General features: G+C 44.6%; 1 protein-coding gene across 1 annotated transcript; it reads left to right on the top strand.

The window, feature by feature from the left end:
* Positions 1–227: 227 nt before the first annotated feature.
* On the top strand, positions 228–3,886 carry LOC137302210 (probable G-protein coupled receptor 139). The gene is made up of 2 exons (XM_067971869.1): positions 228–324; positions 2,991–3,886. The coding sequence occupies exons 1-2, from the start codon at positions 228–230 to the stop codon at positions 3,884–3,886; spliced, it is 993 nt and encodes a 330-aa protein (XP_067827970.1).
* The last annotated feature ends 21,932 nt before the right edge of the window (positions 3,887–25,818 follow it).

Raw genomic sequence — 25,818 nt, 5'->3', positions numbered from 1 at the left:
GTGGATATTCAAGTCTCCAGGAAGACAAGTTCTGAAGTATCTCCTGTGTAAACAGTGTGTTTGTTCAGTGACTGTGATTAAAACCAGTCAGCGCGGGACCTCATTTTCCGAACGGTTGAATTCGCTCTGCTATAATTAAGGAAAATCCACTCAATGTTTCAATCGGAGAACTGATCCCAGCACGAGGACCAACCATCGAATCATCGCTTCTTACTGGAGGGGAAATAATGTCTCTGAGTTTTATGATCAAGCTCCAGATTCTATGGGCGCTTAATGACATACAAAAGATTTACTACCCCATCCTGGCTGCGTTCGGTGTCCCGGGTAAGATACAATCTGCACCTGGTACTTCAGGAAGCCGAGTTTATCTGTACGCGGCTTCTTTGTCCGCCTGTTCATCTCTTTATTTAATTACTGTCCCTACATTACAACAGTGACTGCACTGCAAACTTCATTGGTTGTGAAGCACTTTGGAAGGTTCTCAGGTTGTGAAAGACGCTTTCAAAGTGCAATTATGTTTTTTATTTCCATTGCTCTTGTGTGTGTTTGATGATGGACCATGGTCCAGTGATGTGAATTCCCATTCATTGGTGTCAGTTCAATGAAAAGTGTGCCCTTAGTTGCCATTATTAGTAACATTCCAGGCGATCTTATTAAGATCCCGGTCTTCTTTCAGACGACAGCACACGTCATGTTACTGGATCTTTCTGTTAATTAAAAGTGTGCATTCTGCTGTAAATACTGAGTCCGACTGACAAGTGAGAAACGTTTTATTATCTAACACGGTCTGCAATTTCGGCTCGATTTAGTTATTTAGTTGCACAAATGAGTCCTACCAGATAAATGACAAATGCATTGATGATCCAATCTGGTTCAACTCTCTCGCTTTCCACCGCTTCATGGTCTGCATTGGTGTCACTGTTTCTCAATGGTTAAATTAGAATGGTTCAGTGAGCTGCTATTTATTTTATTCAGATCATTTAATGGTTTCATTTCTAATAATTGATCTGCATTGATAATCTAATCCCGTACCTGGTTTGTACAGTGCTTTGTTTCTCTGATCGAGACCCTCAATCAATGTAAGGGTCGCATTCTGATAGTGAAACTCATTCAATATTTGATCGTGCATTTTCGCGATATGGATTGGAAGTTTATTGAATTCCCACTACTTAAGGGAAAGAGCAAGATTAACACTATTTGACTAGAATTTTGATCGATTTGTAATCACAGGTTGGTATGAAGGATTAGAGGGGAGGGAACTGAGCAGAATTATTTTCACCCAGAGTGTGATGGGAGTCCGGAACTCGCTGCCTGAAAGGGTAGAAGAGGCAGAACCCTCAACTCATTTAAACAGTATCGATGTGCACTTGAAGTGAGGTAACCGACATGGCGACGGACCAAGTGCTGGAAAGTGCGATCAAGCTGGTTTGCTCGCTTCGACTGGCATGAACACGATGTGCCCAATCGCCTCCTTCAGTGCCGTAACTTTCTATGATTCTCTGAATCTATTGTGTATTATATTACCAGGCATATTATTCCACGATTGTTACAAGTGTTACCTGTAATGTAAATAGAAAACTTGCCTGCAAAATTAACGACATTATATTATCATTTTCTACCTTTGTATTTTTGGTGCGGAGCATCACACATGACCCTGAATATCCAATTGCCGATCTTGGAGCTGATCGTGACTGTAACTCCGTTCATCCAATGATTGACCATTGGGAATCAGGGAGCAGAGTATCAGATTGGGCATCACTTCTAATATAGAAAACGAACAGGGATTGAAATATTTAGTATTTTAGACCAGAAGCAGAAAAGTGGAATAATTATCTCAAGACTAGATAATGTGGACCACGGCAGGCTGTTTCCGTTTCACCTTGTTAGAACAATAGGACAGTAAAGGTTAAGGCCTGCAATTGAAGGGTGAGTTGGGGGGTAAAGTCAAAACTAAGCTGCAAAAAGAATATTTCTGTGTTTGAGCAGCCAACCTATGGAACAGGCTCCTTAGGGAGACGGTGGAAACAGTGAGTATTGATTCATTAGCGAGCTTTCGTTCAGAAAATAACATTTTGGGTGCAGCAGTTGAGTAATTGGAGACATGACACATGGTTAGTGTCACATGCTTGAGAAGGAAAAGGTGATTTTGGATCTATGTTTCTCAAACGTTTCTAAACTCGGGGCTTTCCTCACCTCATTAATTGATTGATAGAGACTGATTGCTATGATTTGTCGCCAACTCCATTATTGTTGTATCATGTGACTACCATGAAGGTAGAAGGTGCACTCGATGGACCTTGGTGTTTTTTGATCCAGCAATTCCTATGTTGCGATACTCCTATCTCGTATGTACATTAAAACATTGGATGGGCGGGATTGATTTGTGCCATTGTCCAGATGCTTTTAATGCCTTGAACAAGTGACAATCGTCAACGTATGAGCACAGATTGGGTGTTGTTCGCTCACTATTCCATTCAAAGGGCATTAGCGATTTCACCATTCCTCTTCCTCCCAGGGACCATTTATCCCTTCCCCACCTCGGGACATGAAATCCAGGTATCACCCCAGCAGCTAACGCACACACACTGCAATTCAAACATGCAAGAATCTCAACTATCCTCCCCCGCCCCCCACCCCCCCACCCCGCCCCTGCTCAGGTGTCGGTGAGGCTCTCGCTTTCCGTTTGGTTGCTTCGATATTCATTCCAAACTAAGTTTCCGTTTTTAACGATGTTTCATTCTATCCCGTTGCTTCACTTATTTGCCGATTCATTACTCTGATTACAAAGCCCGTCACAGCTAAAATAATCAGATTCCATCACTGGAGGCAAAGCCAACCTGCAAATTTCTTGGTGCATTTCAGGTTATTGTGAAGAACATTAATGTCCTTGTTCTCTCACCTGATCCTTCCTTTATTTCACTGGAAACGCAACAAATTAGTGTTTTTCCTGAGTCTGGTGAATCATTTCCCAATTTCCGTCTTGCTTCCAGTTAACGTGGTGACGATTGTGATCCTGTCTCGTGGAAAATGCGGTCTCTCCAAATGTGTCACTCGCTACCTGGTGGCCATGGCAGCGGCAGATCTACTGGTCGTTATCTTCGATCTGATATTAAGGCAGGTTCCTATTGTTTATTGGGACGAATTTATATTTCTGTGGTACGTTGGACTGTGTAATATCCACGCCGTCCTGCTTTATGCAGTCACGGATTGTTCTGTTTGGTTCACGGTCACTTTCACCTTTGATCGATTTGTAGCCATTTGTTGCCAGAAGCTGAAAACTAAATATTGCACCGAGAAGACGGCGGCTGTGGTTCTCGGAACAGTGACCGTGCTGAGCGGCTTGAAGAACATTTTCTGGTATTTTCTGTATAAAAATGAGTATTGGCTTTCGAACAGTCCCTGGTTTTGCCGCGTGACACCCGAAGTATCTCGTTCGCTGGCCTGGGCGGCCATTGAATTAATGCATTATATTTTCACTCCATTTGTTCCATTTCTTTTGATTGTACTGTTCAATATATTGACGGTCAGACACATTTTAGTGGCCAGCAGAGCCCGCAGGAGAATCCGGGGTCCGAGCAGTGGGAAGAGTTCCAGTGACCCAGAGATGGAGAACCGAAGGAAATCGATCGTTGTACTATTTGTTATATCTGGAAATTTCATCCTGTTATGGGTGGTGTTCATGGTGTGTTCTATATTGAAACGGTTGGATTATTTGGGATATCCTGTTCCCCTGCCCACATTTGTACGAGAAATCGGCTTCATGCTCCAGCTCCTGAGTTGCTGCACGAACACTTTTATTTATGCAGTGACCCAAAGGAAATTCAGAGAAGAGTTGAGGAATGGAGTGAAATATCCCCTCGCAATGATGGTCAAATTAATTAGATGAGAAGATCGCACACTTTCTCACAGTTTCAGGTATTTTTGTTCGATGTTCTGTCGAATTTAATGTGGGGCTTCTTTTCGCCTTAATGTTTTGTGAAACATTTCACACCCTGGTTCTGTCTTAAAAGTAAGTTAATGTAGCCATTCTTCACCAGATAGGACCCAGACATGATCTATCTGCAGATGCGGTTTGACCGTACACTTGCCCAAGAGCGGTTAGCTGCTTTATACAGTCCTGTGCTCAGCTCGCATTCCGGTTTTTTTGGGAATGACCCCTTGTGATTATTTCCATAAATAATCCATTTGTGAACAATGTCCGGTCAAACAGAAGATGTTTAGCACCTCAGTGTTGATAAATCTCTGTTATCTCTGCCGACCTTTGAAGGAAGACTTTTTGAATTCCAAGATCGAAACCAGAAAACAGTCAAGGCAGCAGGTAGATTGTGGAGGTTATTAATTTGTGCACCGTCCCTGGGACAAGTAGATAAACAGCATCAAAGTTTCTACATTAATTCCAATCAAACCTTGCTCCTTAGTCTAAGTGTGTTTTATTATTTGTCACAGTTTCCGCGCAGATGTTGAGTGTTCTGTATCTTTTACCTGTGGTTGAATAAAGCAGGTTGTGAATTGAACGAAACGACACTTAGCCCAGTGATAACTCGGTCCACCGTTACAGAGATTGTAAGAGGACAAAGAGATCTGCAGCAGATCAATATTGCTCCAATCCCGGGACCCGGTGACGCACATTCCCGCATCCCGGAACTGCACAATGAATTGTCCCGGTACAGCATACTCCTCGGTCCAGGTACAGCGCACCCCAGGGTCCTTGTACAGCACACTTCCGGGTCCCGGTACAGCACAGTCCCTGGTCTAGATCCAGCACATTCCCAGGTCCCGTTGAAGCAAATTCCCGGATCCAGGTGCGGCATGCTCCATGGTCGCAATACGGCACCTCCCCGGTCCTGGTACGGCAAACTCCCAGGTCCCAGCATAGCATACTCCCGGGTCCCAGTATAGTATGCTCCCAGGTTCTTGCACAGCACCAAGTCCTCGCTCCCGGAAAAGCACTCTCTCCGGACCCGGTACAGCAAATTCGGGGGTCTCGGAACAGCACACTCCAGGATCCAGGTACAGCACATTCCAGAGTCCTGGTACTGCACGGTCCCGGATCCAGGAACAGCACACTCCCAGGTCCGGATGCAGCACAATCCCCGGTCGCCTTATGGCAAAGTCAGCATGGCTTTATGAAGGGGAAGTCATGTCTGACAAATTTGCTTGAGTTCTTCGAGGATATAACGTATAGGGTGGATAAAGGGGAACCAGTGGACATAGTGTATTTAGACTTCCAGAAGGCATTCGACAAGGTGCCACATAAAAGATTATTACTTAAGATAAAAAATCACGGGATTGGGGGTAATATTCTGGCATGGGTGGAGGATTGGTTATCGAACAGGAAGCAGAGAGTTGGGATAAATGGTTCATTTTCGGACTGGCAACCAGTAACCAGTGGTGTTCCACAGGGGTCGGTGCTGGGTCCCCAACTCTTTACAATCTATATTAACCATTTGGAGGAGGGGACCGAGTGCAACATATCAAAATTTGCAAATGATACAAAGATGGGAGGGAAAGTAGAGAGTGAGGAGGACATAAAAAACCTGCAAGGGGATATAGACAGGCTGGGTGAGTGGGAGGAGATTTGGCAGATGCAATATAATATTGGAAAATGTGAGGTTATGCACTTTGGCAGGAAAAATCAGAGAGCAAGTTATTTTCTTAATGGCGAGAGACTGGAAAGTACTGCAGTACAAAGGGATCTGGGGGTCCTAGTGCAAGAAAATCAAAAAGTTGGTATGCAGGTGCAGCAGGTGATCAAGAAAGCCAACGGAATGTTGGCTTTTATTGCTAGGGGGATAGAATATAAAAACAAGGAGGTATTGCTGCAGTTATATAAGGTATTGGTGAGACCGCACCTGGAATACTGCATACAGTTTTGGTCTCCATACTTAAGAAAAGACATACTTGCTCTCGAGGCAGGACAAAGAAGGTTCACTCGGTTAATCCCGGGGATGAGGGGGCGGACATATGAGGAGAGGTTGAGTAGATTGGGACTCTACTCATTGGAGTTCAGAAGAATGAGAGGCGATCTTATTGAAACATATAAGATTGTGAAGGGTCTTGATCGGGTGGATGCAGTAAGGATGTTCCCAAAGATGGGTGAAACTAGAACTAGGGGGCATAATCTTAGAATAAGGGGCTGCTCTTTCAAAACTGAGATGAGGAGAAACTTCTTCACTCAGAGGGTGGTAGGTCTGTGGAATTTGCTGCCCCAGGAAGCTGTGGAAGCTACATCATTAGATAAATTTAAAACAGAAATAGACAGTTTCCTAGAAGTAAAGGGAATTAGGGGTTATGGGGAGCGGGCAGGAAATTGGACATGAAGCTGAGTTCGGATCGGTCAATGCCCTGTGGGTGGCGGAGAGGGCCCAGGGGCTATGTGGCCGGGTCCTGCTCCGACTTCTTGTGTTCTTTAGATTTGTGGTTGGGATCAGATCAGCCATGATCTTATTGAATGGCGGAGCAGGCTCGAGGGGCCGATTGGCCGACTCCTGCTCCAATTTCTTATGTTCTTATGTTCTTAAACTCCCCGATCCCGATATCGCGGACTTCCAGGTCCCGGTATATTACATTCCCGGGTCTCGGTATAACACAGTTCTCTGTTTCTGTACAGGACGCTCCCTGTCCCGAAACACCACACTCCTTGTCTTCGCTATGTTTCTTTGTCAATTTTCTTCCATTTGTGTCCTCTAGTTACCAACTCTCCTACCGGTGGAAACAGTTTCTCCTTATTTACTTCTTCAAAACCCCTCATCATTTAGAACACATCTATTCAACCTTCCCTTAACCATCGCTGCTCTCAGGAGAACAATCCCAGTTTGTCTCGTCTCTCCACATTCCTGAAGTCCCTCATATCTAGTCCCATTCTCGTTGACGATACAATTGGCGTGCTCCGAAATGCATCCACTTATTAGTGTTGCCCTGTGGACCCTTAGGTTCCTCCGGCCTACCATGTTCCAATAGCAGAAGAGAGTTTTATAATAGCGTTTCAGTTTTCCTTGTTTAAAGGAGGGAGTGGGGAAATTGGCGACAATTGATTGGGTGAAAGGGCGGGCCACATGTCTTTAAATCTAAACAAAAACAAATGCACAATTCCTATTTTCTTGAAGCAGATATACATCGCTTTGAACTGTCAAGTCTGTAAATTGGGAATGGAAAGATGCTTCCTAGTCTCATGGTGTAAACGGGTGAAATTACTCAGCTTCCAGTTAAAGATCCGCTGGAAGGTCAAGCGGCCTTTTCCAATCCCCGTGTGGGAAAAGTTTGCCGTTTTACCCACTTGATAAAGTGCTTTTTTTGGTTCTCACCAATGAGAAAAAGGTTGTCAGAAATGAGCTGATGTGGACCTCATGGGTTACCTGCCCATGATTCCTACATCATGTACAACAGAAACAAGGATTCTCCTGAACACGTTTCTTGGAATTTTGAAAAGGGTCCCTGACGTGTATTTGGATTCTGAAAATTAAAAGGCCACAAATGAAGCGGTTTGATACAATTCCAATGGGTAGGAGGATGCTCGTGTTGAGCATAAAGCTGGCATGGACCAGTTGGGCCGAATGGGTTATCCCTGTGCTGTGAATTCTGTGCAATGTATGCAAACGTGGCACTGACATATCTCTGTCCCGAGAGTACAAAGCTCAACGAGGCAGAGTTCTGACAGTCCTCTGTTCAAATCCTTTAAAACAACAACAACTTGCTTTTATATATCGCGCCATTAACGTAGTAAAAAGCCCCATGGCGCTTCACAGCAGTGGTTATCAAACATAATTTGACACCGGGCCACATGAGGAGATATTAGTACAGCGACCAAAAGCTTGGTGAAAGTGATAGATTCTCAGCAGCATCATCAAGGAGGAGAGAGAGGTGGAGAGGTTTAGGGAGGGAATTCCAAAAGTTATGGTCTCGGCAGCTGAAGGCATGGCCGCCGATGGTGGAGCGAAGGAAATTGGGAATGTTCAATGGCCAGAATTGGAGGAACGCATCTCGAAGGGTTGTAGGGTAGGAGGAGGTTACAGAGATAGGGACGGGCAAGGCCATGCAAGGATTTGAAAACAACGACGAGAATTTTAATACATTGGCTTTGCCGGAACAGGAGCCAATGTAGGTCAGCGAGCACAGGGGTGATGGGTGAAGGAGATTTGGTGCAAGTTAAGACAAGAGCAGCAAGAATTTTGGATGAGCTCTATTTTAGAGAGTGTGCAAGGTGGGAAACCGGACAGGAGAGTACTTTAGTAACCGAGTCCCGAGGTAACAAAGGCATGGATGAGGATTTCAGCAGCAGATCAGCTGAGGCAGGACTGGTGGCCAGGAGTATTATGGAGCTGGAAGTAGGCAGTCTTCATGATGGAGCGGATGTGGGGTCGGAAGCTCAGCCCAGAGTCAAATAGGACGCCAAGGTTGCGAACAGTCTAGTTCAGCCTCAGGCAGTGGTCAGGAGAGAGATAAAACATCAGACAATTTCTGCCCGTCCAGCCAAGACGCTGCATTGTCAACTCAGGCGGGCATCTCAGAAAATGGCTTTGTTCTCTGATCAGCACGTTTACCAGAAACATTTGGATAGTTAGAAAAACCACTTGTATTTGAAATTTGTCAATTGGTTGGTTAATACTGAGTTCGGTTGGGCTGATCTGATTTCTTTCTTCTCACAAGTCTGATACCTTTTAGCACCCACACTCTCACTTCAATCACCATCCGAGTGACATTCAGCGCTACAAATCTTTCCGTGCTGTCTCTTATTGAAATTCGGGAACAATGTTAAACACTTCTCCCTGTCAAATACAGGTGTCGCCAGTTCAACCTTGTTCAACTTGAAGCCAGGGTGGTTTTACCGTCACTGATTTCAATGCACTTTCCCGAAAGTCTGCTCTTAGAGAGAGCAACAAAATAGGGAGGAGCAGTAAGAATTTCTCTATTGGTGCAAAAGCAAAATAGCTGCTAAATGTGTGGCTACAGCGACTCTGTTTTGCCTGCTTATACTGAGTTTAATAGACACGCCTTATAAACAGTCACACAGCACAACTAAATGTACTTCTACGTTATATATTATAAGCATTATATACTGTATTGCCTACATTACAACCGTGATTAGACTTCAAAAATATTTCATTGGCAGTAAAGCGCTTTGGGATATCCTGAGGTCGTTTAAGGCGCTATATGAAGGCAAGCTCTCTTTTTTTTACTTCACACACGTCTACTTATTTCGCAAACATCTACCAAAATTCAAGCAAAATTTGGCGGTCCTTCACTTCCTCCAAAATTTCCAATTCCGGCATCAATTGGTCAGGCATGGCAGATCTTAGGGAAACTTATTGATGGTAGCCCAGCAGCTAAAGGAGGAAATTCGGATTCTTCAGAGTGGTTGCTGGGAATGTTGATTCGGAAAATCAAACGGAGCCAAACCTGTGACCTGTGACCAGCAATTTTCAAACCCCAAATTTAACCTCAGTCCCGGCATTTTACCACATTTTCAGCACAGAGTTCTTCTCAGTCATTTATCGAGTTACATCGAGTTACATCGAAACTACAACACAGCCCAACTGGTCTATTTATGCTGCACATGTCCCTCCTCCCTCCTTAGTTCATCTAACCCTATCAGGATACGCTTCTATTCCATTCGCCCTCATGTTGTGATCGAGTTTCCCCTTAAATGCATCCATGCGATTCACCTCAACTCTTCCTTGTGGTAGTGCGTTCCACATTATTACCATTCTTTGGGTAAAGAAGTTTCTCCGGAATTCCCTGTTCGATTAATTAGTGACTATATTATTTAGGACCTCTAGATTTTCACAGTACAATAATTGGAAACATGTTCTCTCGGTCTACCCTATCAAACAATATCATTATTTTAAAGACCTCTATCACGTGAACCCTCAGCCTTCTCTTTTCTAGAGAAAGGTGAACCAACCTGTTCAGCCTTTCGTGATGAGGATGTCCGCTCATTTCTGGCATCATCCTTGTGAATCTTGTTTGCGCCCTCTCCAATGCCTGGATATCCTTTCTAAAGTATGGAGACCAGAACAGTGCACAGTACTCCAAGTGTGGTCTACCCAAGGTATGTAGAAGTTTAACATAACATCTTTGCTTTTCAATGATATCCCTCGAGAAGTGGTTGATTTACCTTTTTTATGGTCTTAATAATCTGTGTTGCTACTTTTAGTGAATTGTATATCGGTACCCATAAATTCCTCTGCTCCGTTGTCCCATTTGGACTCTTATTATCCCAGAAGTATGTGGCCTCCTTATTCTTCCAATCAATATGCACCACTTCACACTTACATATATTGAAGTTTATTTGCAAATTACATGGTCATTCTGCAAGTTTATTAATGTCTTCTTGCATTTTGACGCATTCTTCCTTTGTATTAACTAAACCGCACAATTTCACGCCGCTCGCAAATTTTGAAATTGTATTTCGAATTCCCGAATCCAAATAATTAATGTAAATTGTGAACAACAATGAACCCTGTGGAACATCACTGCCCAACTTTTGCCAGTCTGAGCAGGTAGCCGTAACCTCAACTCCCTGTTTTCTGTTTTGTAGCCAGCTTGCTGTCCATTCTGCTGCCTGTTCCCTGACTGCACATGCTCAGATTTTAGCCATGAGTCTAAAATAAGGTAACTTATCTGCTGATGAACCACTTTGGAATATCAGCAGATATATTTCAAGAGCACGTTTCTGCACAGGAAGCAGTTCCACAGGTTTGTTTGTGTGAGTACGCACGTGTGTACGTGTGTGCTTTTGCGTGCATGTAAGTGTGAGCATGTGTGTGTGTAAATTTTATTGAGTGTGGATGCGTGTGTCCATGTGGCGAATGTGCATGTGTGCGTGAATGTGTGTATGTGTGCTTTTGTGTGCAGGTGTGGAGCGGAGCGACAGGCGGGAGCGGACCGAGGAGAGAGCGCGGGACTTGGAGACTACCAAAGGCCCAGGCTGGAGGGCCGATGCGCACTCGGAGTGGAGCTGCAGCGGGAGCGGACCTTGGAGAGAGCGCGGTACTTGGAGACGACTCGAGGCCCAGACTCGAGGGCCGATTCGCACTCGGAGCGGCAGAGAGACAATCGGTGAAAAAAAAGGAGTGACGTCACAGGACCGCAGGTAGGTGATTGGCTGGTGAGTATTAGTTTATTTCTCTGAGTTCGGGAATTGGGTAAAATTGAATTAAAAACTAGAAGCATAAAACTACTGGTATCTAATTAAAATTAAAGCTTAAACTACTTAACTGGAGTTATATATCCAGAAATAACTGTATGAGGCATAATTTGTTTTTTTGCTTGGTTTAAGTTAATCTAATATATTTTGTGGTGACTTCGGTCCCTTTGTGTCGCGGGGACGACTGTTAAGCAGGGGCCCTTTAGTATATCACTTAAATCCAGTGTGATTGGTGGGATCCATTTAATTTTAATTTAATTTAATTCAATTAAAGGGTCAGTCATGGCCGGACAGCTCGGCCCCGTGTCATCCTCCTCCTGCTCCATGTGGGAAATCAGGGACACTTTCTGTGTCCCTGACGACCATGTGTGCGGGAAGTGTATCCAGCTGCAGCTACTGACAGACCGCATTGCGGCACTGGAGCTGCGGATGGAGGCATACTGGTGAATTCGCGATGCTGAGAACCACGTGGATAGCACGTTCAGCGAGCTGGTCACACCGCAGGTAAAGGGTGTACAGGCAGGAATTGAATGGTTGACCACCAGGCAGAGTAAGAGGTGCAGGCAGGTAGTGCAGGGGTCCCCTATGGCCATCCCCCTCTCAAACAGATATACCACTTTGGATACTGTTGGGGGGATGACTTATCAGGGGGAGGCAGCAGCAGCCAACTTCCTGGCACCATGGGTGGCTCTGCTGCACAGGAAAAAGATTGCAAGAGCTATAGTGATAGGGGACTCAATTGTAAGGGGAATAGATAGGCGTTTCTGCAGCCACAACCGAGACTCCAGGATGGTGTGTTGCCTTCCTGGTGCAAGGGACAAGGACGTCTCGGATCGGCTACAGAACATTTTGGAGGGGGAGGGCGAACAGCCAGCTGTCGTGGTGCACATAGGCACCAACGATATAGGTAAAAAAGGGGATGAGGTCCTAAAAGCAGAATATAGGGAGTTAGGAGGTAAATTAAAAAATAGGGCCTCAAAGGTAGAAATCTCAGAATTGCTACCAGTGCCACGTGCGAGTCAGAGTAGAAAAGGATGATATTTCAAATGAATGCGTGGCTAGAGGAGTGGTGCAAAGAGGAGGGATTCAAATTCCTGGGCCATTGGAACCCGTTCTGGGGGAGGTGGGACCAATACAAACCGGAAGGTCTGCACGTGGGTAGAGCCGGGACCGCTGTCCTAGGGGGAGTGTTTGCTGGTGCTGTTGGGGAGGGTTGCAACTAAAGTGGCAGGGCATTTGGGAACCTGAGCAGGGAGACAGAGGAAGGCGTGTCAGGAAGGGACAAAAGTTATGGAGTAAATGGTAAAGTGTTAAAAAAGGAAAAAGCAGGAACTAAGTGTCACAAAACATATTTGAAAGTTCTTTATCTGAATGCACGTAGCATTCGAAACAAAATGGACGAGTTAACAGCACAAATAACTATGTATGGGTATGATCTTGTGGCAATTACAGAAAAATGGCTGCAGGTTGACAACGACTGGGAATTAAATATGCCAGGGTATTCAAAAATCGGGAAGGACAGGCAGGAAGGAAGGGGAGGTGGCGTGGCTATGTTAATAAAGGAAGCAATCACTGTAATACAGAGAAATGATATTGGGACAAAGGATGAGGATAATGAAACAAGTTGGGTAGAGATAAGGAATAATAAGGGGGAAAGAACACTAGTGGGCGTAGTATATAGGCCTCCTAATAGTTGCAACTCTGCTGGAAGAAGTATTAATCAGGAAATAGTCGGAGCATGAAATAAGGGAACAGCTATAATTATGGGGGATTTTAACTATCATATTATCTGCACAAATCAAATTGGGCAGGGCAGCCTTGAGGAAGAGTTTATTGAGTGTATTAGGCATGGATTTCTTGAGCAGTATGCAACTGATCCGATAAGGGGGCAAGCAACCTTGGACCTGGTCCTGTGTAATGAGCTAGGATTAATTAATAATGTCCTAGTTGAGGATCCCCTTGGAACGAGTGACCATAACATGGTAACATTCCATATCCAATTAGAGGGTGAGAAGGTTGGTTCTCAAACAAGCGTACTGATCTTGAAGAAAGGAGACTATGATGGTATGAGAGCGGAATTGATTAAAGTGGACTGGAAAAATAGATTAAAGTGTTAGACGGTACATGAAGAGTGGTGTTCATTTAAGGAGTTATTTTACAACTTTCAAATAAAATATATTCCACTGAGGAAAAAAGGGTATAAAAGAAATGACACTCATCCGTGGCTCAGTAAAGAAATTAAGGATAATATTCGACTAAAAACAAGGACATATCATGTAGCCAACCTTAGTGGGAGGATAGAAGATTGGGAATTCTTCAAACAAAGCAAAAATAACTAGAGGATTGATTAAGAAAGGGAATATAGATTATGAAAATAAATTAGCAAAAAATATATAAACAGATAGCAAGAGTTTCTACAGTTATATAAAAAGAAAAAAAGTGGCTAAGGTAAACGTAGGTCCCTTAGAGGATGAGACCGGGAAATTAATGGTGGGAAACTTGGCGATGGCAAAAATGCTCAACAAATATTTTGTATCAGCCTTTACGGTAGAGGACACGAAGAATACCCCAACACTGGACAAACAGGTGGCTCTCGTGGGGGGAGGAGCTAAATACGATTAAAATCACTCAGGAATTTGTACTCAGTAAAATAATGGGATTCAAGGCGGATAAATCCCCTGGACTTGATGGCTTACATCCTTGGGTCTTGAAGGAAGTGGCAGTAGGGATTGTGGATGCTTTGGTAATAATTTTCCAAAATTCTCTGGACTCGGAAAAGGTCCCGGCAGATTGGAAAACTGCTCATGTAACACCCTCATTTAAAAAGGGTAGTAGGCAGAAGGCTGAAAGTTATAGACCAGTTAGCCTAACATCTGTGGTCGGTAAAATTTTGGAGTCCATTATTAAAGAGACAGTAACGGAACATTTAGATCAACATAATTTAATAGGAAAAAGTCAGCATGGCTTTATGTAGGGGAAGTCATGTCTGACAAATTTGCTTGAGTTCTTTGAGGACATAACGTACAGGGTGGATAAAGGGAACCATTGGACGTAGTGTATTTGGACTTCCAGAAGACATTCAACAAGTTGCCACATAAAAGAATATTGCTCAAGATAAAGAATCACTGGTTTGGGGGTAATATTCTGGCATGGGTGGAGGATTGGTTATCTAACAGGAAGCAGAGAGTTGGGAGAAATGGTTCATTCTCGGACTGGCAAACAGTAGCCAGTGCTGGGTCCCCAATTCTTTACAATCTATATTAACGATTTGGAGGAGGGGACCGAGCGTTACATATCAAAGTTTACGGATGATACAAAGATCGGAGGGAAAGTAGAGAGTGAGGAGGATATAAAAAACCTACAAGGGGATATGGACAGGCTGGGTTAGTGGCGGAGATTTGGCAGATGCAATACAATATTGGAAAATGTGAGGTCATGCACTTTGGCAGGAAAAATCAGAGAGCAAGTTAATATCTTAATGGCGAGAAACTGGAAAGTACTGCATTACAAAGGGATCTGGGGGTCCGAGTGCAAGAAAATCAAAAAGTTAGTATGCAGGTGCAGCAGGCGATCAAGAAGGCCAACGGAATGTTGGCTTTTGTTGCTAGGGGGATAGAATATAAAAACAGGGAGCTATTGCTGCAGTTATATAAGGTATTGGTGAGACCGCACCTGGAATACTGCATACAGTTTTGGTCTCCATACTTAAGAAGAGACATACTTGCTCTCGAGGCAGTACAAAGAAGGTTCACTCGGCTAATCCCGGGGATGAGGGGCTGGACATATGAGGAGAGGTTGAGTAGATTGGGAATCTACTCATTGGAGTTCAGAAGAATGAGAGGCGATCTTATTGAAACATATAAAATTGTGAAGGGGCTTGATCGGGTCGATGCGGTAAGGATGTTCCCAAGGATGGGTGAAACTAGAACTAGGGGGCATAATCTTAGAATAAGGGGCTGCTCTTTCAAAACTGAGATGAGGAGAAACTTCTTCACTCAGAGGGTAGTCGGTCTGTGGAATTTGCTACCCCAGGAAGCTGTGGAAGCTACATAATTAAATAAATTTAAAACAGAAATAGACCGTTTCCTAGAAATAAGGGAATTAGGGGTTACGGGGAGCGGGCAGGAAATTAGTCATGAAGCTGAGTTCGGATCGGTCAAGGCCCTGTGGGTGGCGGAGCGGGTCCAGGGGCTGAGTGGCCGGGTCCTGCTCCTACTTCTTGTGTTCTTTAGATTTGAGGTTAGGATCGGATCAGCCATGATCTTATTGAATGGGGTAGCAGGCTCTAAGCGCCGATTGGCCGACTCCTGCTCCAATTTCTTATGTTCTTATCATTGGAACTGAATAATCATCCCCACAGAACTTGGAAAAGAGGTGGTCCGATGGACACATACGTCCAGCGCGGCGGAATTTGTTTCAGCGACTGCTTCAAACAATGTTGTGTCCTGATATAACAGCAAATTTGACAGCAGTCGTGAACCAATGCATAATATGTGCACAGGGTGACCCAGGACTTGAAAAGAAGATAACAATGGGTCAGATAAAGTTTACATCGGGACCATGGAATACATTGTAGATTGATTATATCGGACCATTAAAAATGACCTCAACAGGCCAAGGGTATGCCGAAGTGATGGTACATTATTTTGCAAATTCTAATTAATAATGTTACAGTCACTCAAACATCTAATGTCCTCACTGAGCACGTCTTCACCCGATGGTGTCTGTCCAACACATTTGAATCTGAACAAGACACTGATTTCACCGGCAGGTGATGAGACCTGCAGGATTTAGGGCATAGATACCAGATTTCACATCCAATATAATGCCCAGGCTTTTGGTATGTGGAGTGAATGGACCACACGACTAAAAACCGATTGAGAAAGGCTCCATTCGAATCAGGCACACGATGGAATAACCTGTTGTCAATGATTCTCATGGCTGTTAGAGATGCCCCGTGCAAAATTACCGGGTACATTCAATATGAGAGAGGGATTGGCCGCAAATGCTCCTGCCCGAAGTGTGGATGGCGGGCCATATGTCCCAGCCTCAATTGGACGAGTGGAAATGGACAACAGAATGCACAAACTGAAGAAACAATTGGACCAATAGCAGCTGCACGGAACCGAGGGTAGGGTATGCCCGAGCAGGTCCCTCCAGACATCTGGAACCCAAAACCGCAAGATTTAACATATGAGATCAGTTGATGATCTGCATCCACCCGTCTCAAGGCAATTGGCAACTACAATTTGAACGCCTCTGTAATGCAATAGACAAAGTCGGCCCGATTTTACATAAAGTGTACTGTCAAGACCAAAAGCGAAAAGCAGGAGATCCATCAATAAAAATCATACAAGGAAAAAAATTGATTAAAGTGGACTGGGAAAATAGATTAAAGGGTAAGACGGTACATGAGCAGTGGTGTTCATTTAGGGAGTTATTTTACAACTTTCAAAATAAATATATTCCACTGAGGAAAAAAGGGTGTAAAAGAAATGACAGCCATCCGTGGCTAAGTAAAGAAATCAAGGATAGTATCCGACTAAAAACAAGGACATATAAGGTAGCCAAACTTAGTGGGAGGATAGAAGATTGGGAATTCTTCAAAAGTCAGCAAAAAGTAACTAAAGGATTGATTAAGAAAGGGAAGTTAGATTATGAAAAGAAATTAGCAAAAAATATAAAAACAGAAAGCAAGAGTTTCTATACTTATATAAAAAGAAAAAGGGTGGCTAAGGCAAACATAGGTCCCTTAGAGGATGAGACCGGGAAATTAATGGTGGGAAACATGGAGATGGCAAAAATGCTGAACAAATATTTTGTTTCAGTCTTTACAGTAGAGGACACCAAGAATATCCCAACACTGGACAAACAGGGGACTCTCGGGGGGGAGGAGCTAAAAACGATTAAAATCACTCAGGAGATGGTACTCAGTAAAATAATGGGACTCAAGGCGGATAAATCCCCTGGACCTGATGGCTACCATCCTAGGGTCTTGAGGGAAGTGGCAGTAGGGATTGTGGATGCTTTGGTGATAGTTTTCCAAAATTCCCTGGAATCAGGAGAGGTCCCGGCAGATTGGAAAACTGCTAATGTAACACCGTTATTTAAAAAGGGTAGTAGGCAGAAGGCTGGAAATTATAGGCCAGTTAGCTTAACATCTGTGGTGGGTAAAATTTTGGAGTCTATTATTAAGGAGACAGTAACGGAACATTTAGATAAGCATAATTTAATAGGACAAAGTCAGCATGGCTTTATGAAGGGGAAGTCATGTCTGACAAATTTGCTTGAGTTCTTCGAGGATATAACGTATAGGGTGGATAAAGGGGAACCAGTGGACATAGTGTATTTAGACTTCCAGAAGGCATTCGAAAAGGTGCCACATAAAAGATTATTTCTTGAGATAAAAAAATCACGGGATTGGGGGTAATATTCTGGCATGGGTGGAGGATTGGTTATCGAACAGGAAGCAGAGAGTTGGGATAAATGGTTCATTTTCGGACTTGCAACCAGTAACCAGTGGTGTTCCACAGGGGTCGGTGCTGGGTCCCCAACTCTTTACAATCTATATTAACGATTTGGAGGAGGGGACCGAGTGCAACATATCAAAATTTGCAGATGATACAAAGATGGGAGGGAAAGTAGAGAGTGAGGAGGACATAAAAAACATGCAAGGGGATATAGACAGGCTGGGTGAGTGGGCGGAGATTTGGCAGATGCAATATAATATTGGAAAATGTGAGGTTATGCACTTTGGCAGGAAAAATCAGAGAGCAAGTTATTTTCTTAATGGCGAGAGACTGGAAAGTACTGCAGTACAAAGGGATCTGGGGGTCCTAGTGCAAGAAAATCAAAAAGTTGGTATGCAGGTGCAGCAGGTGATCAAGAAAGCCAACGGAATGTTGGCTTTTATTGCTCGGGGGATAGAATATAAAAACAGGGAGGTATTGCTGCAGTTATATAAGGTATTGGTGAGACCGCACCTGGAATACTGCATACAGTTTTGGTCTTCATACTTAAGAAAAGACATACTTGCTCTCGAGGCAGTACAAAGAAGGTTCACTCGGTTAATCCCGGGGATGAGGGGTCGGACATCTGAGGAGAGGTTGAGTAGATTGGGACTCTACTCATTGGAGTTCAGAAGAATGAGAGGCGATCTTATTGAAACATATAAGATTGTGAAGGGTCTTGATCGGGTGGATGCAGTAAGGATGTTCCCAAAGATGGGTGAAACTAGAACTACGGGGCATAACCTTAGAATAAGGGGCTGCTCTTTCAAAACTGAGATGAGGAGAAACTTCTTCACTCAGAGGGTGGTAGGTCTGTGGAATTTGCTGCCCCAGGAAGCTGTGGAAGCTACATCATTAGATAAATTTAAAACAGAAATAGAAAGTTTCCGAGAAGTAATGGGAATTAGGGGTTATGGGGAGCGGGCAGGAAATTGGACATGAAGCTGAGTTCGGATCGGTCAATGCCCTGTGGGTGGCGGAGAGGGCCCAGGGGCTGTGTGGCCGGGTCCTGCTCCGACTTCTTGTGTTCTTTAGATTTGTGGTTGGGATCAGATCAGCCATGATCTTATTGAATGGCGGAGCAGGCTCGAGGGGCCGATTGGCCTACTCCTGCTCCAATTTCTTATGTTCTTATGTTAACAACAATTAAGATTCCACGAAGATTGGAACTTCCATCACTCCATTCAGAGTCCAGAGTGCTCACGATTACACCATGGAACCCAGTCGTTAAATCACACAGCACCCAGTATTCAAAGGCACTGGCTCTTTTCTCAGAACAGCCAATTTGGGTCAGCTCTTTCTCATCCATACCTTCAGCTTCCCCACTTTCCCCTCTGCTAATGATAGATACTCAGCCAATCACACAGCTACTGTCAAACTATCGCTTCCCTCATCGCTGCTTCTGCTTCGCACCGCTCAGAGCAGCTCGTCTTCTCAGAAAATGAGTGCATCAACAGTCCAAGGCACTGATGCATAAATGTATCAGCGTATATCATCTTATCAGTGCAGATCATATTATCTTCTACTGTTTTCTTAATCAAGGATTGATTGGCACCCGCTTTACTTTACTTGTTGTTTGCAGTCGAGGGCGTGTCACATGCAGACATAATCTCCAGAGATCAACCTCTGTGTTGGTGCCTTGTGTCGAACTCGAATCTCCCGGTCGGTTATGTTCATTGGCTCAGGGTGCAGCCTCAATTCATCTCCAGTTTCCAGTATTGTGGTGCGCATGCTTTCTATGTGACCTGTTAGTTCTCATCCCTGGTATGATTTTTATTGATGGATATGGACCCATCGAACTCCTTTTCGGTTTTCTCCTTGACAGTGCACATTATGTACATTGGGACTGACTTGGACTATTACGAGATAGGTGCCTTCAAATTTGAGTTCCCAATTTTCTTGAGATGTGTAGATGCAGATGATCACCTGGTCTCCTATGTTAAATCCCGTGGTTTCGGGTTCCGGATGTCTGGAGGGACCTGCTCGGGCATACTGTACCTAGGTTCAGGGCAGCTGCTATTGGCCCAGTCGATTCTGCAGTTTGTCCATTTCCACCTAATCTAATTGAGGCTGGGACATATGGCCCGCCAACCATACTTCCTGCGTGCGCATTTTGCGGCCAGTCATTATCTCATATTGAGTGCACTCGGTATTTTTCCCGGGGGCACATCCAATAGCCATAAGAATCATTGGCAAAAGAGTATTCCATCGTGTGTCTGACTCGGATGGAGCATTTATCAACCGGTTTTTAATCGTGCAGTTCATTCGCTCCACATACCCTGACGCCTGGGGATTATATGGGATGTGAAAACTGTTTTCAATGCCCAAAGTCCTGCAGGTCGAATCATCTGCCCGGTGAATGAGTGCCTTGGTTCGATTCCGGAGGCTTCCTCCTTCCTCGACTATTCACCTGAGGAAGGAGGAAGCCTCCGAAAGCTTGTGGAATTTAAAATAAATTTGTTGGACAATAACTTGGTGTTGTAAAATTGTTTACAATTGTCAACCCCAGTCCATCACCGGCATCTCCACATCTTGCTAGATTCAATTGTGTTGGACAGACCCCATTGGGTGAAGACGTGCTCAATGAGACATTTGCCGTTTGAGTCGCTGTAGCCTTATTAACTGGAAAGGCTTCGACGCATTTGGGAAATAATGTACCACCACGAAAGTATACTCTTTGCCTCATGAGGTCCTTTTTACAGGTTCGATATAATCAATCTGCAGTGTATCCCATGGCCGAGGTGTAATCTTTATATGCACCATTGTTGCTTTTGTTTTAATTACTGGTTCTTATTGTGCACATATTATGCATGAGTTCATGACTGCTGTCATATCTGCCGTTATATCCGGCCAGCTCATTGTTTGAAGTAGTCGTTGGACCAAGCTGTCCCTCCGATGATATCCGGTGGACTTATGTGTCCATCAAACCATCTCTTTTCCGAGTTCTGTGGCGATTATCATTAGTTGCGATAAAATACCAATTTATCTGTATCTAGAGTGATGTCGCCCCCATTGTAGGGCATCCCTGAGGCGACGGGTCTGTGCCCTGTACGGCAGCCTGTATCTGCTGGATCCAGGAGTTTGGCAGAACCTAATGGTATATACGTCAATGCAAGGAGTTTAGTGAATAAGACTGATGAGCTGAGTGCACGGATGGACAGGTGGAAATAAGTATCAGAGCTATTACTGAAACTTGGCTTAAAGAAAGGCAGGAATGGCAGATCAACATTCTTGGTTGCAGGATTTTCAGACGAGATAGAGAGAAGATAAAAATGGAGGTTGAGTCGCAAAATTGGTTAAAGAAGCAAATCTAGAGCCCCCTGAATATCAAGGAGCATACAGGGTAGGATAAGGCAAACAATGGGAAGCTTATGTCAGACACCGAGAGCTCACTACTGCAGAAAGCCCAGAGGAGTGTATAAAGTGAAGGGATGAAATTAATAAGGACATTAGGAAAACAAAGAGGGGGCCTGAAAAAATATTGGCAAGTAAAATCAAGGAATGCCCAAAGATGTTTTCTGAATACACAAAGAGCAAGAGGGTAACTAAGGAAAGAATAGGACTTATTAGAAAGCAAGAAGGTAATCTGTGTGTGGAGGCAGAAGTCGTGGGTATGGTTCATAATGAATACTTTGCGTCTCTCTTCAACAAGTGGGAGACAATGCAGCCATTATAGTTAAGCAGAAGGAATGTGAAATATTGGATGGGATAAACATGGCGAGAGAGGAAATATTATGGTGCTAAGCATAGTTGAAAGTAGATAAATCGCCAGGTCCGGATTAAATGCAACCCAGGCTGTTAAGAGAAGCAAGGGAGGAAATGGCGGAATCTCTGACCATCATTGTCCATGCTCCTCTGGCTACAGGCTCGGTGCCGGAGGACTGGAGGACTGCTCATATTGTATTGTTGTTTAAGAAGGGGGGAAAGGATAGACTGGGTAATTGCAGGCCAGTCAGCCTAACCTCGGTGGTGAACAAATTGTTGGAAAAATTCTGAGGTACTGAATAAATCGTCATTTTGAAAGGCACGGTTTAATCAAGGACAGAGAGCATGAATTTGTTAAGGGAAGGTCGTGCCTGGCCAAGTTTGAATTTTTCGATGATGTAACAGGCGGGTCGATGAGGGTAGCGCGTTTGATGTAGTCTACATGGATTTTAGTAAAGCTTTTGACAAGGTCCCACATGGCAGACTGGTCAGAAACGTAAAAGCCCCTGGGATCCAAGGGAAAGTGGCAAGTTGGTTCCAAAATGTCCTAAGTTGCAGGAATCAAATTGTGTTATTGTGACTGGAAGGATCCTTCCAGTGGAATTCCGCAGGTTTCAATGCTAGGTATATTGCTGTTTGTGGTATATTTCGACTTAAATCGTCAGGGGCATGATTAAGACGTTTGCAGATGATACAAAAAATAGCCGTGCAGTTGACACTGAGGAGGAAAGCTGTAAACTGCAGGAAGGTATCAATGCACTGTTCAGGTGGGCAGAAAATTGTTGAAAATAATTCAATCCAAAGAAGTGTGAGGTTATGCATTTGGGGAGGACAAACAAGGCAATGGAAAACACAATAAATGGGTGGATACTGAGGTGTGTCGAGGAAAAGAGGGGCCTTGGAGTCCATGTCCACTGATCCCGAAAGGTAGCACAACAGGTAGATAAGATGGTCAATTAGGCATATCGGATACATTCCTTTATTAGCCGGGATAGGATATAAGTGCAGGGAGGTTATGTTATGCTGAGGGGAGATTCAAGTATATAAAATTATGAGGTTTCTACGTTAACTGGACAGGAAGGACCTATTTCTCTTAGCAAAGAGATCAATAACCTGGGGGCACAGATTTAAAGTGATCGGTCGAAGGATGAGAGGAAGTTGATGAGAAATATATTCACCCAGAGGTTTTCAGGTTTTGGAAATCACGGCCTGAAAAGGTGGTAGAGGCAGAAACACTCATCACATTTTAAAAATATTTGGATGTACACTGGAAGTGCCTTAACCTACAAGGCTACGGGTCAAGAGCTGGAAAGTACGATACGGCTGGATAGCTCTTTTCCGGCCAGCACAGACACGATTGGCCGAAATTTCTATGATTCTAAGATTCTACTCAATACCTAACGGGGGAGACCGTGAAACACCCCATAGACATTTAATTGAGAGACTCCAAAGACACTCCACAAACAACAAACTGCGGAGACTGGGGAAACACCCCACGAACACCTATCTGTGGAGAGTCGGGAGATACCCAACAAACATCAAACTGGGGAGACCCGGGAAACCCCCAACGAACATTTAAATAGGGAAACCCTGGAAACGCCCCCCGAACATCTAAATCGGGAAACCCGGGAAACGGCCCACGAGAATCTAACTGGAGGTTCCAAGAAATGCCCCACAAACATCTAACTGGGGAGTCCCGGGATACATTCTGCAGACACCGAGTAGGAACACCCTGGAAACACCCCTCGAAACTCAAACCGGGGAGTCCTGGGAAACGCCCCACAAAATCTAACTGGAGAGGTCCGATCATTTCTCCCTTTCACCGTTAGGTTCGACTATCTGTAGGTTCTGTGGATGTGGTTCGGGGGGGGGGGGGCTCAGGCCTGCACTAAGAACTGGGAGGAGCGGGTCATCAAGGCCAAATAAAAGCCTGGTTTGTGGGGAGGCGTTTCCTCTCCAGAACCGGTAGGAACTTGGTGCTAAGGTGTGAGGTACTCGCGGTGTTGCTCCACTTGGCCAAGGTCTGGCCCATTACCCACCAATGTGCAGTCTCAGTCACCCGAGCTATCTTCCACTTTGTCTGGTGGTCCAAGGTAGGACGCGTCCACAGGGACACCATGTACAAGCCCCCATACAAAGAGGGGAAGTGCAAACCCAATGCCGCTCAGATCCTGATGACCATCTTTATGTGTGGCTGCATCAGAATATGTAGAGCAAACAGCAAGTGTCACTACGTGCTGAGTATCTACCTGTCCAACACACTGAGAAGGCTGGGTCTGTCCACTCTGGCCGAGCAGAAGCAGGATATCCCATCCAGTTGGATATTCCCCCTCCACCTGGTGGAGAAGTTCCTGTGGAGGACCCCCTTCGACCCACAAGGCTGTCAGACAATGGTCGGGTAGGAATGTTCTGAGAGTCCTGCGGGGAAAGCAGAGGATGGACCCGATCGGGCAGTTCCCCGACCAGGCGGTCGATGCCATGTGTCAGATCGTCTCGTCACCGGCAGATCGTCTCGTCACCAGAAGGTATAGAGATTAAAAACAAACAGATAAAGGAAGCTTATGACAAATGTAAGCTTCATAATACAGTAGAGAACGAGGCTGAATGCAGATAGTACAGAGGAGGTCTAAAAAAGGGAAGAACACGGATAAAGAGGTATTTTGAGAAAAGATTTGCTGCTGATATAAAAGGGAACCCAAAAGTCTTTTATAAACATAGAATGTTGTGTGTGGACCAGGAATTGAGCCCTTCTGGGACCCCAGAGTGAACTGTATGGGGACCTGGGAGTGTGCTGAATGGGGACCTGGGAGTGTGCTGCATGGGGATACGGGATTGTGCTGTATGGAGACCAGGGATTGTGCTCGAGTCGCAGTCCAGCACACTCCCGGCTCACGCGACTGCGCAATCCCGGGTCGCTGCGACCTCCTTAACCTTCCAATCAAAATGCAACACCTCACACTTATCTATATTTAAATTCATTTGCCAATGACATGCCCATTCTGCAAGTTTATTAATGTCCTCTTGCATTTTGACACATTCTTCCTTTGTATTAACTATACCTCCCAATTGGGTGCGGTCCGCAGGTTTTGAAATTGTACTTCTGATTACCGAATCCAAATAGTTAATGTAAATTGTGAACAACAATGGACTCACCAGCGATCCCTGTGGAACACCACTGCCCACATTTTGCCAGTCTGAGAAGCAACCCTTAACCTCTACTCTCTGATTCCTGTTTTGTAGCCAGCTTACTATCCATTCTGCTACCTGTCCCCGGACTGCACACGCTCAGACCTTGGCCATGAATCTACAGTTCTTCTGATGTACCGCATTGGAATATCAGCAGATTTATCTCAAGTCCACGTTTCCTCACAGGAAGCAGTTCCACAAGTTTGTGTGTGTGCATACGCGTGTGTGTACGTGTGTGCTTGTGCGTTCATATATCTGTGAGCATGTGCGTATGCCGCTTTGATTGTGTGGATGCGTGTGCATGTGTGCCGCGTATGTATGTGTGCGTGAATGTGTGTATTTGTGTTTTTGTGTGCAGGTGTGAGCGCATGCATATGAACGCGATTGTGTGTATGTGTGTCTATGTACCTGCTTGTAAGTGCACATCTGTGTGTCTGTGTGCATGTCTGTGCGTATGTCTGCGTACGTGTGCGTGTATGTGTGTCTGTGTGCTGAGAAAGGAGCCAGAGTTCTTTGAATGGTGCGTGCACAACGCAATCTCTGCGTTCTTTACATGGTGTAATGGTGAGCACTGTGGACTTTGAATCCAGTGAATGCGCGTTTAAATCTCGGAGAAACCTGTTTGGAGTTGATCCCTATGTTTCCCATATCAAAGAAGACACTTTTTAAAATGTGTACACAGGTCGATTCTCGAGTTCAACATTCAAAAATCCTCCCGCCACTTGAGCAGGAACTGCAATCCAGGTCACTGGAGATTATTCCAGCGCATTGCGCAATGACGGAATGTTTTCTTGTAGTGGTTGTTAATTCTCAAGATGAAAAGATCCATCTCGCCTCATAACCTGGGCTTGTTCTGCTCTCTTTCTTTCTTCCCTCATTAAGCGGTACAGAGAGCTTCCTGCTCCACTGGGCTTCATGTGACTGGCGCAGCAGAACCTGGTTTTCGTTCAGTTGAAGCGCTGTATACGACAGATTTCCTTTTCTGTCCAATCTTTCCCGATGAAGAATATTGGAAAATGTCAAAAAGCTGCTCTTCAAATGCCAGCTGGTGCTCACACTGTGCCATTCCTCTCAGGCTGGATGCTTCATTCCAGGCCGATTGGTGTCCATTAGAGTCCTGTAAAGAATGGACGCTTTTATTCGTTCACCCGATGGGAGCGATCTCATGCAGCGAAAATAAACATCTCAAAGCTTTAATCTGCCTTCAAATATAACTGGCAAGAATAGAACTGAAAATACCGACCAGAACTCGCTGGACCAGAGTGCAAAGGC

Source organism: Heptranchias perlo, chromosome 35 (assembly GCF_035084215.1).
Source record: "Heptranchias perlo isolate sHepPer1 chromosome 35, sHepPer1.hap1, whole genome shotgun sequence".
NCBI lineage: Eukaryota > Metazoa > Chordata > Chondrichthyes > Hexanchiformes > Hexanchidae > Heptranchias > Heptranchias perlo.
The sequence above is the reverse complement of the archived record's forward strand: the minus strand, read 5'-3'. Positions and strand labels throughout refer to the sequence as shown.